Source organism: Podarcis gaigeae, assembly GCF_964106915.1.
Source record: "Podarcis gaigeae genome assembly, chromosome: 8".
Classification (NCBI taxonomy): Eukaryota; Metazoa; Chordata; class Lepidosauria; order Squamata; family Lacertidae; genus Podarcis; species Podarcis gaigeae.
In genome coordinates, this window is record NC_139684.1 from 6,506,377 (window position 1) to 6,522,626 (window position 16,250).

At 47.3% G+C, this 16,250-nt stretch overlaps 1 protein-coding gene across 1 annotated transcript in view; it reads left to right on the plus strand.

The window, feature by feature from the left end:
* The window catches only part of GFRA2 (GDNF family receptor alpha 2), an 87,409-nt gene extending 72,778 nt beyond the window's left edge, over window positions 1-14,631 (plus strand). Inside the window, exon 8 of the mRNA XM_083753324.1 lies at window positions 12,961-14,631. Coding sequence (XP_083609450.1) covers window positions 12,961-13,089 — 129 coding nt within the window. The 3' untranslated portion in view covers window positions 13,090-14,631. The remainder of the gene's footprint in view (window positions 1-12,960) is intronic.
* Window positions 14,632-16,250: the final 1,619 nt, after the last annotated feature.

Sequence of the window (16,250 nt, forward strand, 5' to 3'; positions counted from 1 at the left end):
TCCAAAGAAGGAGACTCCACCACACTCCTTGGCAGCAAATTCCACTGTCGAACAGCTCTCACTGTCAGGAAGTTCTTTACCTAGTGTCTTTACCTATGATTTCTGCATCGCAAAGGGCTACACTACATGAACTTTGGTCTCCTTCCTACATGACAGTTCTGATTCTGTGATTCAAGCCATGCTTGCACAAGACTCGAGGGAGCAGCAGGAGGCCTTGGCCGGTTCAGTGAGCCCCTCGCCAAGGAGCGCATTCCTATGTGCGTGGAGACACAATGCCTGCTTGCACCCCCCCCCAGCCCACCTGCGAGACAACTCTCTGGTGAAGCCCTTCCTCCTCTCCCGGGGGTCTTGTTGGCCATTTGGATCCCCTCCTCAGCTCGGCGAGCAGATGCAAAAGGCAGCAATGTCACCCTTGGGCAGCCTCTAATTAGATCCGGCATGCCTGAGAAATTACATCTTATGCTTCTCGTTACCGCCGCATGAGACAATCAGCGGCTCAATTTCATGCTAGAGTTGCATCGCATCAGAGGCCCGGTGCTCCGTTTGCGGGCACCTCTACTCGCAACAGAACCTCTCCCCCCCCCCACGGCAAGTGGGGGATAGGACAGAACGTTTTCCTCTCCATTAGCACATCCTCGGCCCCATTGACTGATTCGCTGCCTGCCCTGGAACAAGGGACATTCATTACCCAAGCCTGGGGTCAAATCTGAACAACCTTTGTTACATCTTGCTCAGGCAAAAAAAACTGTTTTGGTGCGGTAGTTGACAAAGACCAGCTCCAAACTGTACGACCCCCCCTCCCCCCAAAAAAAAGACCTAGAGTGCCCTATTCTAGAATTTGTCTGGAGGTTTAGACTTGGTGGCTCAGTCGGTAGAGCATGAGACTCTTAATCTCAGGGACAACAATTCTATGGTTCTAGGGTGTGTACCCCATAATATGCACTCAGTGCTGGATGCAGGTGCCCATTTTGGGGTGGCTTAGTGAAATATCCTCGGAATCGAGAGTGGATTTCATGCTCTTTATTCAGCTCATAGTGGTGAGGAGGAATGGAAGTTCCCCCAGAATGTCTGCTTTATATACATTATTTACACAATGGGCCCCACGTGATTGGCTAATTCCAGGATTCTCCTGTAGGCCAATCATGTTGTGGATTCACTTCCACTTGGAGCTGGATTGGGTGGCTCCTGTGGACCAATCAGACTGCTGCATTCTGGATCCTGTTGTTCTAGGACCAATCAGACTGCTGCATACTGAATCTTATTGTTCTAGGACCAATCAGACTGCTGCATTTTGGATCCTATTCAACTCAGTACATAACACTTAGAAGCCTTTGTACACCAATATAGATAGCCTCTGTTTATCAGTATATCAGCGCACCAGTTTCCATCCCTTCTCTTCCAAAAACTGTTTATTTATTTCAAAAAATATTTATTTCAAAAAAAATATGCACTGCCTGATTGTTAAAAGAAAAGAAAAAAACCCACACACCTCAAAATGGTGTACAAAAAAAAGATAAAGCAATAAAATAATCACTAAGAAAAATAACAAGAATAATTGAAAATTTCAAATGCTACTGGGTCAAGTTCAAGGTGTTCGATTAGTATCCAAAGCCCTTAATAACTTGGGACCAGTCTACCTGCGAGGTCACCTTGCCCATATGCACCCACTTGGCTGCTTCTATCGGTGGAAATACAGTGGTACCTCGGGTTACGTACTTAATTCGTTCCGGAGGTCCGTACTTAACCTGAAACTGTTCTTAACCTGAAGCACCACTTTAGCTAATGGAGCCTCCTGCTGCTGCCGTGCTGCAGGAGCACGATTTCTGTTCTCATCCTGAAGCAAAGTTCTTAACCTGAGGTACTATTTCTAATAATAATAATAATAATAATAATAATAATAATAATAATAATTTATTATTTATACCCCGCCCATCTGGCTGGGCCTCCCCAGCCACTCTGGGCGGCTTCCATAGAAACCAAAAATACAGTAAAATATGACACGTTAAAAACTTCCCTGAACAGGGCTGCCTTAAGATGTCTTCTGAATGTCAGGTAGTTGTTTATCGCTTTGACATCTGCTGGAAGGGCGTTCCACAGTGCGGGTGCCACTACCGAGAAGACCCTCTGCCTGGTAGCTTTGCTTCTCGCAATGAGGGAACCGCCAGAAGGCCCTCGGCGCTGGACCTATTTCTAGGTTAGTGGAGTCTGTAACCTAAAGCGTATGTAACCTGAAGTGTATGTAACCCAAGGTACCACTGTACCACGATTACAGGTGTCGCATAAGAGCCATCCTGCTTTCATTAGAATCATAGAATTGTATTGCTGGAGGGGACCACAAGAGCCATCTAGTCTAACCCTCTGCAATGCAGGAATTGAACTCGCTCTTTGAGTGTGGCATCTTTTCGGCAAACTGCTTTGAGATTTTTATTTTATTTTATTTTTACAAACCAGTGTTGTATAAACATTAGGAGACAAATATGCTAAAGAAGCAAATTAATAATATTAAGCATGGGGGCCCTTCCTCAGCTAGATGATTTGCTTCCATACAGTCTTTTTATTCTATCCTAATACCAGCTTCCCAGGGACGCGGGTGGTGCTGTGGGTTAAACCCCAGAGCCTAGGACTTGCCGATCAGAAGGTCGGTGGTTCGAATCCCCACCACAGGGTGAGCTCCTGTTGCTCGGTCCCAGCTCCTGCCAACCTAGCAGTTCGAAAGCACCTCAGAATGCAAGTAGATAAATAGGTACCGCTCCAGTGGGAAGGTAAACGGTGTTTCCGTGCGCTGCTCTGGTTCGCCAGAAGCAGCATAGTCATGCTGGCCACATGACCCGGAAGCTGTACGCCGGCTCCCTCGGCCATTAAAGCGAGATAAGCACCGCAACCCCAGAGTCGGTCACGACTGGACCTAATGGTCAGGGGTCCCTTTACCTTTACCTTTAATACCAGCTTCCCACTCCCAAGACACAGGCAGACACAGGTAATCTTTTGTAATATGGCGCCCTTGCAAGGCCAAAATTTGGCACCCCCAAATGGACCTTCTCAGGGATGGATCTTCTCAATTTTGCACCCCTTCGGCTTGGCATGCTGTGTAGCAGAACCGCTGTCCAAGATCTAGACATTTATGAAGAAGCAGCAATGTTGGTGCAATGAAATCTCTTCTCTTTTTCTCTTCTCTCCCCCCTCATTAAAAAAAGGAAAGGGCAGGAGGCTCCCAGGGAGCTAAACGTGGGGGCCCTTCTTCTTCCCTCTCCAAATCTCTTCTGGCAGTTGGAGTGTCAAGAAATGCATGTAAAGAGGCGAAATATTTAAGCAAACAGATAGCATCCCAGCCTCCCGCCTCCCCAGCTGAGTAATTGCCAGCTTGTGATGAGCATGAGAATTTGTCCATTGCCCTTGGGCCGCTGCCTCACAAGGACATCAAGCCCCGGAATTCAGCGCGCACGGATCCAGCGGGGCCAGGCATGGGTGTCACAGGGTGGTCTCTGTGAGGGTGAGGGGGCAAGCTGAGTCTGCAGGCAGGGCACCCATGGAAGAGCACCACTGCAGACCTTTGAGAAAGGAATGGTCTTTGGGAATCCAGATGTGTTAGATGTGGGAATGTTGTGAGAATACCTCGGGTTACAGATGCTCGGGTTGTGTGATTTCAGGTTGCGCACCCCGCCGGACCCGGAAGTAGCGGAACGGGTTACTTCTGGGTTTTGGCACTTCTGCATGTGCAGAAGTGCCGAATCGTGGAATGTTAGAGGGATGCTGGAAAGAAGTTATGTGGTTTTAGCAATAATGTTATAAAGGGGTATGTAAAAATGGATTGTTAACAGGTGAAAATGTAAAGTTACAATATATTAAGATAAAATATCAAGATAAAAGCAAAAAGGGTAAGGACTTGCTGAAACAACTACTGAAATAGAATACAAAAAAGGGAGGTGTGAGGAGGTCAGGGAAACAAGCAAACGAAAGACAAGATATGGAAAGACTGATTTGTTTTTAATTGGTTTTTTTTTCTGTATTTTGAATTTTTTGGTTTTTTTTCTTCTCTTTTCTTCTTTTTATTTTTGTAATTTCTTTGAAACTTTAATAAATATTATTAAAAAAAAAAACCAGAAGTGCCAAATCGTGACCCGCGCATGCGGAGATGCGGTGCTGCAGGTTGCTAACGTTGCAGCTTGCGAACATGCTTCCCGAACAGATCACGTTCGCAACCCAAGGGTCCGCTGTACATATTACCCTTCCTAACTCATGCTAGTGAGTTTATTCATGCAGCAGAGTGCATTCCCCCTTTTACACAGCAGGAAACTAGTTGCAGATTCGTTAGAGTCTCATAAGTTCTATTATTCCTGGTCAAGATCCCTTTGAATCCTCATAAAAGAATAAAGACACAACAGTCTTGTTCATAAGTAACAAAAAGAAGTTTACTCACGATCAGAGCACAGTGTGGTTCCTGAAGGTAGGCTTTAGGCTTGAAGTTGCAAATAAATAGAAGGAAGAAGAGAAGAGAAGAGAAGAAGAGTTTGGATTTGATATCCCGCTTTATCACTACCTGAAGGAGTCTCAAAGCGGCTAACATTCTCCTTTCCCTTCCTCCCCCACAACAAACACTCTGTGAGGTGAGTGGGGCTGAGAGACTTCAGAGAAGTGTGACTGGCCCAAGGTCACCCAGCAGCTGCAGGTGGAGGAGCGGAGAAGCGAACCCAGTTCCCCAGATTACGAGTCCACCGCTCTTAACCACTAGACCACACTGGCTCTCAGTGTGGATCTCTCAGGAGTGGATTTACCCCATCTGGATATATCCCTGTATGGCTGGCTGAGAGCCAGCAGTGCAGTCCAGGAGGCAAAAGGCAAAAGAGTCAAAAAGAGGAAGGTGGCTTCATGACTGGACCTTTTGTAAGGTCTGGAAGGGTCACACCCACTTACCTGGTCACATGCAAAAGGAAGGATGCTCCTGACCAGGTGTAACAGGAAGTTCAACTGGCTGGACCAACATTCCCCTGCATGTCCACTCTAGGCAAACAGGAAATGTTGTACTTGACTGCTCCAGAGGATTACATCCCACATTAGAGATGGACAGGCACCCCCCCCCCCGGATCTGCATACTGGGAATTCTGCGTAGTAAAGGTAAAGTAACCCCTGACCATTAGGTCCAGTCATGGCCAACTCTGGGGTTGCGGCACTCATCTTGCTTTATTGGCTGAGGGAGCCGGCGTACAGCTTCCGGGTCATGTGGCCAGCATGACTAAGCCACTTCTGGCGAACCAGAGCAGCGCATGGAAACACCATTTACCTTCCTGCAGGAGCGGTACTGATTTATCTCCTTGCACTTTGACGTGCTTTTGAACTGCTAGGTTGGCAGGAGCAGGGACTGAGCAATGGGAGCTCACCCCGTTGCGGGGATTTGAACCGCCGACCTTCTGATCGGCAAGTCCTAGGCTCTGTGGCTTAACCCACAGCGCCACCCGCGTCCATCTGGGACCAGGGTTCAAATCCTCACTTGACCATCGTTAGCTCATCATTAATTTGTAATTTTATTTGTATGCCACTTTTCCACTCAAAAAATTAGGCCAAAGTGGCTTACATGCAAGAAGGCATTTCAAAACCAAAGAGTGCAAAAACGTTTCCCTAACATTTCAGTACTATAAATGTAACAAGATCAGAGATTGCCATCTGTCATGGGTGTTTTAGTTGAGATTCCTGCATTGCAGGGGGTTGCACTAGACGACCCTCCAGGATCCATTCCAACTCTACAATTCTATGAGTACATTAACAAAATCCAACTGCAAAACTAATTTGGGAGCTTGGAGGTTTCACCTTGGTCCTGGGAAAACCCATCCGATGATGTTGCTCGCTCATCATGAAGCTCCCTGGGTGACCTTGGGCCAGTCACTGACTCTTGGCCTAACCTAAAAAAGTAGAGACATCACCTTGCCAACAAAGGTCCGTATAGTAAAAGCTATCGTTTTCCCAGTAGTGATGTATGGAAGTGAGAGCTGGACCATAAAGAAGGCAGATTGCCGAAGAATTGATGCTTTTGAATTATGGTGCTGGAGGAGACTCTTGAGAGTCCCATGGTCTGCAAGAAGAACAAACCGATCCATTCTTAAGGAAAGCAGCCCTGAGTGCTCACTGGAAGGACAGATCCTGAAGCTGAGGCTCCAATACTTTGGCCACCTCATCAGAAGAGAAGACTCCCTGGAAAAGACCCTGATGTTGGGAAAGATGGAGGGCACAAGGAGAAGGGGACGACAGAGGACGAGATGGTTGGATAGTGTCTTCGAAGCTACAAACATGAGTCTGACCAAACTGCGGGAGGCAGTGGAAGACAGGAGTGCCTGGCATGCTCTGGCCAATGGGGTCATGAGGAGTCGGACACGACTAAACGACTAAACAACAACAACAAACCTCGCAGGGCTTTTGTGAGGATTACATGAGGACTGAGACTCAAATCCCCACCAGGCCATCATGACACCCACTGGGTGACCTTGAGGCAGTCATGCCTCTCAGCCTGACCTCCCTCCTAGGGTTGTCATGGGGATTAAAGGAGGAGGGGACGAAAGAACCATGTATGGGTTCCTCTTTGGAGGAAAAAAAAGTGGGATAAAAATGTAATCAATAAATAATAATACATAGTAAATCGTCAATGAAGGCCACCGTCCTCTGCTGCTTCCACCTCTCTCAACTGGGCGTTCTGGTATAACTGCCTTCCCCCTGTCGCCCAGGTCAAATTGCACTCCATCAATTCAGAGATGGTTTTTATATGTACAGCAGCATCTCATAAACAAGGTAATTTGCTTGTTCTCTGTGGCTTGAGGAGCTCCTGAAGGAAATCCATCTTGTGGAATTTAATGAGGTCTTTTTTTTGTAGCTGAAGTTATCTCTCTCAAGTTCATGAAGGGAAAGAGACGTGCGTCTTTGATGGTTTCATGCCAACGGATGCTGCTCTGATCCCTGATTTCTCGACTAGCTCCTGGTTTTGAAACATTAGTGGCTCTTTGGTCCTTTCTTGCTCATCCCCGAGAGGAGCATCTTCAAAGCTCACGTCGTCGTTCTTCCCAGGCTCAAGAGATTTCAACTGGAGGGGACAAATACAGAGAAGCCCCCTTTGACATCTATTTAGGCCCCATTTCCCAGAAAGAATCTCTCGTTCGGGGATCAAAAGAGGTGCCGGGGTGCAGATTTGAGGGACCTGTGGACTATGTACTCATTTTAAAGAGTGGGGCCATTCTACCCAGTTTTAATTACCTTGGGGTCTTAATTTCTTTTAAAAAGTAAACAAAATAAGACAAAGAGCATAAAGAACTACTGTGCTGCCACAGCAGGCTCAAAGCAGCAAAAGGCAGCTTGGTAGGTTTCTGGATGAAACATCTGCTCTGGATCCATTCCAGTCTGGCTTCCGTGCTGGTCATGGGACCGAGACGGCTCTGGTCGCCCTAACAGATGATCTCCGTAGGCAGCTGGATCGAGGTGGGTCGGGGCTGCTGATTCTTCTAGATCTGTCAGCAGCCTTCGACATGGTCGATCACGAACTCCTGGACCACCGCCTTGCCGACGTGGGGATCCAGGGCACAGTCCTTCAATGGCTGTGCTCGTTTCTCTCTGGTCGGGGACAGAGGGTGGCGCTCGGGGGGGAATTGTCATCGCGCCACTCCTTGGTGTGTGGAGTGCCTCAGGGTGCAATTCTCTCCCCGATGCTTTTTAACATCTTTATGCGCCCCCTCGCCCAGCTTGTCCGGAGTTTTGGGCTGGGTTGCCATCAGTATGCTGATGACACCCAACTCTATCTGTTGATGGATGGCCATCCTGACTCGGCCCCCGATACACTGGCGAGATGTCTGGAAGCTGTGGCTGGATGGTTATGTGGGAGCCGGTTGAAGTTAAATCCTTCGAAGACAGAGGTCCTCTGGCTGGGGCGGGACGATATGGGATTGAGGGGGCAACTCCCATCTCTTGCGGGGGTGCAATTAGTGTCAGCACCGTCCGTTAAGAGTTTGGGTGTAATCTTCGATACCTCCCTCTCTATGGAGGCGCAGATTACAGCTATAACAAAGGCGGCATTTTTTCATCTCCGCCAAGCTAAGCAGTTGGCCCCTTATCTCTCTCGCCCTGACCCAGCCACTGTGATCCATGCGACGGTCACCTCCAGACTGGATTATTGTAACTCGCTCTACGTGGGGCTGCCCTTAAGACTGACCCAGAAACTCCAGCGGGTGCAGAATGCCGCGGCGAGACTCCTTATGGGGTCTTCGCTGCGAGATCACATTCATCCGGTACTATACCAGCTGCACTGGCTCCCGGTGGAGTACAGGATCAGGTTTAAGGTGCTGGTTTTAACCTTTAAAGCCCTATACGACCTAGGACCCTCGTACCTACGGGACCGCCTCTCCTGGTATGCCCCACAGAGAAACCTACGGTCTGCAAATAATAACATCCTCAAGGTCCCAGGCCTCAGAGAGGTTAGGCTGGCCTCAACTAGAGCCAGGGCCTTCTCGGCTGCGGCTCCAATCTGGTGGAACGCTCTGTCACAAGAGACTAGGGCCCTGCGGGACCTGACATCCTTCCGCAGGGCCTGCAAGACAGAGTTGTTCCATCAGGCCTTTGGTCAGGGCGCAGCCTGACTCCCTCCTCTGGCAACCTGCTTAGAATCTTGCTTAATTAGTTGCCATTAATTTGATTTTAATTGATTTTTATAATGAAATATTTTTAGAATGTGTGAATATCTGATTGTTTGATTGTTGATTGTTGTTAGCCACCCTGAGCCTGGCTTCGGCTGGGGAGGGCGGGATATAAATAAATTTTTTATTATTATTATTATTATTATTATTATTATTATTATTATTATTATCATCATCATCATCATTGAACTTGTTGTTCCAAAAGATTATAAAATATACCCCCCTCCACAAACCTGTTAGGCTGGTTTATATGTATTGTTTTGTAATAAGTTAGCTTAATCAAACCAAATTTTCCTCAGTCCATTCAGATATAGCAGGAGATTTGATTCCCCCACCTCCTAATTATTTGATATTGCAATCTTAGCAGATGTTATAAGTTTGAACACTATTTCTTGATTATTTTGTGGAATTGCAGCTTTTGTGGAATTGCAAGCAGAACTATTTAAGGTTCCAAGGGGTATATTGTATCCTAACATATCAAAGACATTAGCACGAACAGATTTCCATAATATCTCCAGTTGAGAACAATTCCAAAAGATGTTTATGTAATCTGTTTTTATTCAATCCACCTCTCCAGCATTTATCCAATCCTGATTTATATAGGATAGGACAAGTTGGGTCTTATTTCTTTTTAACCTTTTGCAAATTCACAGGGTCTTACTTCTAGATAAGTGGGTATAGGATTGCAGACATAGAAAATGAACTTTATTTATTCCCAGACTTTTGGGGGCCACTTCCCTCATCCCCAGTGCCTTAGCTTATAAAAAGGATTATTCGGGAGAGCGGTTTGCATGACCCACTAAGGCAGATCATAGAACACAACAAAATGCAAAACAGCAACAATTAATTGCACATGTATTCAAAATCCAATTCAAACTCTTTTGTTGAATTAATTTGACAGACTTGATCCAGTGATGCCAGCTTTTCAAAGTCTGATAGTCGCTGACACCCGTAGCACCCCCCTTGTCATTCCCTTGCCTCTTAGCACCCACCCCCTGGAATCCCACTGCCCCCCAGGAGCAGTACACCCCCCCCAATGGGAAGCATTGCACTAGACTGACCACAACACGCTCCAGTACACCTCAGGTTTCTTATTGTACGTTTGTTTGGCTCACACCTGGCCTGGCTGCTTAACTGGTAGAGCAGCAATCCATTTGGAAGTTCATATTGGTAAAACCTATTGGTGTTTCACAACTTTCTGACTAGTTGCAGGACCTTAGCCAGAGTACACACAGAATCCACGGAAGCAATTGGCAACTTGGCTGCAGACAGGATAGATGAAGCAGGAACCAGGAACTTGTAGTTAGGTGTTTATTATATACAGTGGACTATTTACAGGAACAGAACATGGATCTTTAGCTTGCTCTCTCATACACGATTCACAACTCCTACAATGACACAGAACAACTGAACATGAACTCCAAACTAACACATTCCAGTTAGTAGGCCATTAATTATCACTCCTTTGAGAGAGCTTGACCAATCAGGGAGCGGTCTCCATGTCTCTGTTATCACCAGGCAGACTTACTCCTTCAGATTGCCTTCTGGCTGTCTGCCAAACCTTAATTGACTCTGTGTGAGTAGCTGCATGTACACAGTTTCCCAACAGTTCATAAGGTCATCAGGCCATCTCCTATAGCCGGGCCCTCTAGGAGGCATCAGGAATAGAAGTCCCCTTCTATGTGCCTATTTATCGATGTTAACTGTCCATACACACAAGCAGAAGCAGATATTGTAATATCCAGTGGATTGAGATTCACCAGAATCTCCTTCCTTGTTACACGAACCCAAAGTATTCCATGCTGTTGGTTGTGATCCCTTTGTTCTGGATGACCTGATGACCGATGATGATGACGCTACCAGCGGAGCACATTTCAAGTACTTAAAGCAGATGTGCTCCAGCTCAGTAATCCTCACAACACCTGCAAAGGTAGCCTGGAATTATTAGCATCTGGTAGGAGGTGGTGATCAGTAGAAGTGAGGAAGCTCCCTTTCCCAGCCCAGTCCAGACTGTTTGCCTCTTTAGCGTAGTAGATTGATTCTATATATTTTATTAAATATGTATAGACAACCATTCATTATAAAAGAACCGTAACAATCCCAGTCGGTGTACACAGCACATTGAAACCACCATCCTTTAAAAGAAGACAATTAAAGGAATCTGCAGTCAGGAACGTCAATTGAAAGTACCATCTGCCGTATGCCTAGGAAGTGCAGGTCCAAGTGGTTTTCTACTTTCTAGGCACGGGTCCGAGTGGTTTTGCCTCTGTCCCACTGCTCCCCCCCCCCCCCGGAAACCTGCTCTTTAGCGATAAATCAGAACAAACAGCAGTCTGCGCAAAACCTGATTGCCATTTGCTCCAATTCAGAGCTAAGCTGTGGGTTTTCCCAGGGGAAGGCAGCTGGGCAAGCAGACTTGTGGATGAGCCCATTGGCTTCACTGAATAGCAAGGGGTTGCCTTGCAGAGAGAAGAGAGACCTTTCCTATCATCTCCTGGCTGAGATTGTTTTCAGCCGGGGTTTAAACCTGGGTCCTTCTGCATGTCAAGAGTAAGCTCTACTGCCCGTGAGTGGTGATCCTTCCCCAGGAGGCTGCAGAGAGACCTGAACTCAGGACCGTCCGTATGCGAATCAGATGTGATAATAGTGGGTAGGGGTACATGGTGTGTGTGTGTGTGTGTGTGTGTGTGTGTGTGTGTGTGTGTGTAGAACAGTGGCTGGTCTAAGGTCTGTCCATGAGTTCATGGCTTTGACCCAAGCTATTTGAGGGACTGTGAGATGCGGGTGGCGCTGTGGGTTAAACCACAGAGCCTAGGACTTGCTGATCAGAAGGTCAGCAGTTCGAATCCCCGCGACGGAGTGATCTCCCGTTGCTCGGTCTCTGCTCCTGCCAACCTAGCAGTTCGAAAGGACGTCAAAGTTCAAGTAGATAAATAGGTACCACTCTGGCGGGAAGGTAAATGGCATTTCTGTGCACTGCTCTGGTTCAACAGGAGCGGCTTAGTCATGCTGGCCACATGTACGCCGGCTCCCTCAGCCAATAAAGCGAGATGAGCGACGCAACCCCAGAGTCGGCCATGACTGGACCTAATGGTCAGGGGTCCCTTTACCTTTACCTATCCTCCCATAAAACCTGCCTGGGTTCTGAAATCTTGAGGGAAGACCCTTCTCTCAGTCCTGCCTCCATCACAGGCCTGCTTGCTGGGGATGCAGGATAGGGCCTTCTCGGTGGTTGCTCCCAAGCTTTGGAACTCCCTCCCTAGAGAAGTTAGACTGGCTCCCTCCTTGCTGTCCTTCTGACAGCAAGTGAAGATGGTATTACTCCTACAGGCCTTTGGGAAATGACTGTTGTTGTTTTTTAAGGAAAGGGCTTTTAAGGAGTGCTGTCCTGCTTTTATTGTTTTTCATCATCTGGATTTTAATAGATCTGTTCTTTAGATGGTTTTAATTCTATTGGAGCTTTTTGCATTTTATCTGTGTTGCTTTGATTGGGGTATGCAGTCTTGAGTCTTGGACAGGGTAATGGGAGGGATATAAAGAAACAACAACAACAAGAACAACAAGAACAACAACAACAGTGCCCTCCCATCAGATGTCAAGGAAATAAACAACTACCTGACGTTTAGAAAACAACTGAAGGCAGCACTGTTTAGTGAAGTTTTTAATGTTTGATGTTTTGTCATGTTTTTAATATTCTGTTGGAAGCCGCCCAGAGTGGCTTGGGAGGCGCGGCCAGATGGGCAGGGTAAAAGTAATACATTATTATTATTATTATTATTATTATTATTATTATTATTATTATTTTGATGCAGAGCCTCCTGCAGTCACTGCCTAAGGTAAAGGGACCTCTGACCATTAGGTCCAGTCGTGGCCGACTCTGGGGTTGCGGTGCTCATCTTGCTTTATTGGCTGAGGGAGCCGGCGTACAGCTTCCGGGTCATGTGGCCAGCATGACTAAGCCACTTCTGGGGAACCAGAGCAGCACACGGAAACGCCGTTTACCTTCCTGCCAGAGCAGTACCTATTTATCTACTTGCACTCTGACGTGCTTTCGAACTGCTAGGTTGGCAGCCTAGGTTTTTACTAATCTCCCCAGGAGAGCTGTATTGCTTTGCATGCTGACAATGACACTTGCCAATATCCTCGCTCGAAACCAAGAGGTCTGGCTCCTTGGCTTGGAAGGAGAGAAGCAGCTCTTTCAGGAAAAACTCCAGTGCCCTGGGGTGGCTGCCGCTCTGTTGAACTGACCCTCCTTTCTTTTCCCCTCTCTCTCCCCCCTCCTCCTTTCTCCCTGCAGAAGTCGCTGACCACAGACATGATCCCCGAACAGAAGACGTTTGTGGACACAAATGGATCTGGCATCCGGCCTGCTGTCCCAGGGACCCTCTTTGCTCTCCCTCTCCTCCTTTTGATAGTGGCATTATAGAAGAAAAGAGGGACAGAGTGCTCTGAGTGGGTGGGGGAAGGCGCAGCCCAAACTTTTGCGCATACAGAGATGGACAAAGACACCTTGAAAACGTTTCCTTCGGCCATTTGGCCTTCCGGAGTCTCTGCTTTCGAAAAGGCACGGCGGCCAGTTTTGCAGGAGCTTTGACAGGACAATTTCCCCCAGGAAATCTGTGCTGAGGGAGCACTTAAACGCCGGGAATTCTGCATACTCAAAGAAGGGGATTTTTTTCGCTTTGTGTTTCTTTTTGGTTTGAAGTGTCTAGAGCAAGAGTCCAAGAGTTTCCCATTGTGTCCAAATACATCCATGTTCAAAAGGGGTCGCAAAGGCGTTTCAAAGGAGCGTTTTCTGGACGGAGAGACTGAGCCAGTTGTGGCTTATGCGTCTTAGTTTGCCAAACTGCTTTGCAGGGCAAGAGACAGCTATGTCCCTTTCCCCCTGTCCCCCCAGTCTCCATACCATTCCTTTTTGCTGCTTGGAAAAAAACAAAACCACACAACTGTCTCCTTCCTCCCCTCAGCCAAGCTTGACTTCCGTCACCCACAGAAGTGTCTTAACTTTCTCCTCTTGAAGCAGAAGGTGGAGAAGATGTTTGTGCAGCTGGCGGGGGGCAGGGGGGGTCCCTCCAGGAGTGCAAGGAGCACTGTGAGATGAGCAGCAACACCCCATGATTTTCTAGGCCTTCAGGACAGCCTTCCTGATAGCAAACCCAGTCAAGTCTCGTGGTGGAACAAGAAGCGTATCGGACAGGTCCAGAGGAGATACCCCGTTCTGCTGTTTCTTCTGATTCCCTTCCTCTCTCTTTTCTAGGATTTTTGCTGTCCAAGAGGTGAAGCTTCTCCTCTTCTCAAGGTTGCCCCAATGTCACTTTGGGTTCCTAATGGATGGAAGCAGCCATGGCTGGCAACCAGCATTCATTACTCTCCTTTGATCCTAGGCATATCTAGCATATGTATATCAAGAGAGACCTGCTTCTTTATATACCGTATTTTTTGCTCTATAAGACTCACCTTTTCCCTCCTAAAAAGTAAGGGGAAATGTGTGTGCGTCTTATGAAGTGAACACAGGCTGCGCAGCTATCCCAGAAGCCAGAACAGCAAGAGGGATTGCTGCTTTCACTGCGCAGAGATCCCTCTTGCTGTTCTGGCTTCTGAGATTCAGAATATTTTTTTTCTTGTTTTCCTCCTCCAAAAATTAGGTGCGTCTTGTGTTCTGGTGCATCTTATAGAGCAAAAAATACGGTACATATGGATATACGTAACCAAACACATAACCTGGATAGGGTTCCTTTAGCTTTCCTCTCTTCTTTTTTAAGGATCAAAACCACAACAAAAATGTATTATTGTAAAGTTTTTTTTTAATTATTATTTAACCAATGTCTACAACAGGGAACAAAATATCTCTGCCCTCCGTGTTCAAGATGACCTCCTCCAGAGCCCTGGGGCTGGTGGGGGCGTTGGCAAGAGGAGAGCGGTTGGGAGTGCTTAACCAATATCTAAAATAAACATACCAAGAAGCAAAGTGTGTGCTGTTTGAGTCACTGGCCGTCCACCCCAATCCTACTTCCCCATCCTGCTTGAGGAAGATGAGGGTAAAGCTCAGAGCACCTGCCTCAACTTGCCTTTCTGTAGGTGATGGAAATGCTCAGACCAGCATATATATAAGTATATGCTTAAAAGGTAAAGGGACCCCTGAACATTAGGTCTAGTCGTGGACGACTCTGGGCTTGCGGCGCTCATCTTGCTTTATTGGCCGAGGGAGCCGGTGCACAGCTTCCAGGTCATGTGGCCAGCATGACTAAGCCGCTTCTGGCGAACCAGAGCAGCGCTTGGAAACACTGTTTACCTTCCCGCCGCAGCGGTACCTATTTATCTACTTTGATGTGCTTTTGAATTGCTAGGTTGGCAGGAGCAGGGACCGAGCAACGGGAGCTCACCCCGTTGCGGGGATTCGAACCGCCAACCTTCTGATTGGCAAGTCCTAGGCTGTGTGGTTTAACCCACAGTACCACCCACGTCCCATGTGCTTAACCTAGTAAAAAAAAATCTCTAAATGGTTAACATAAAAAAAATCAATCATTTAATAGACCAAGCCTTCGATGAACAGTTGAGGGAGTTGGAGGGTGTTTAGCCTTGAGAGAAGACAGGTAGCTATCTTCAACTTCAGAAAGTTGAAGATAGCTACCCATCTTCTCCTCTCAAGGCTAAACATCCTCCAACTCCCTCAACTGTTCACATGGAAGGTAGAGCAAGCTTGTTTTCTGCTGCTCCAAGGAGGAGGACCTGAACCAATGGATTCAAATGGTAAGACAGGAGATTCTGACTAAACATTCGGAAGAACTTTCTGACGGTGAGAGGTATTTGCCAGTGGAACGGACTCCCTCAGAAGATGGTGGACTCTCCTTCATTGGAGGCTTTGAACCTGTGTTTCCCAGCTCTTTTTGGACTACAATTCCCATCATCCCTGACCACTGGGATGATGGGAGTTGTAGTCCAAGAACGGTTGGAGACCCAAGTTTGGGAAATACTGTTTTCAACTGAGGTTGGATGGCCTGTTGTCTGGGATTTTTTGGCTGTGATTCCTGCATTCCCGCAAACCAGCTTTGACCTGATTTGGAATCATAGAATCTCAGTTGGTAGGGGCCCTGAGGGTAATATCGCCCAACCCTCTGCAATGCAGGAATACACATAAGCCATTTCAAGGCACCTATGCCCCCTCTCCAATCGCTTGTGTGGACAGGTAGTTGGCAATGTGGAAACATCCCCAACCTTAATGACACACACATGACATTTGAAACAAAGTGGGTGAAGGGCGACCTTGCTGTGTTTTAAGATGGTCATGAGTAAAAAGGTAAAGGGACCCCTGATCATTAGGTCCAGTCGTGGATGACTCTGGGGTTGCGGCGCTCATCTCGCTTTACTGGCCGAGGGAGCCGGCATACAGCTTCCGGGTCATGTGGCCAGCATGACTAAGCCGCTTCTGGCGAACCAGAGCAGCGCACAGAAACACCGTTTACCTTCCCACCGGAGTGGTACCTATTTATCTACTTGCACTTAGTGCTTTTGAACTGCTAGGTTGGCAGGAGCAGGGACCGAGCAATGGGAGCTCACTCCGTCACGGGGATTCGAACCACTGACCTT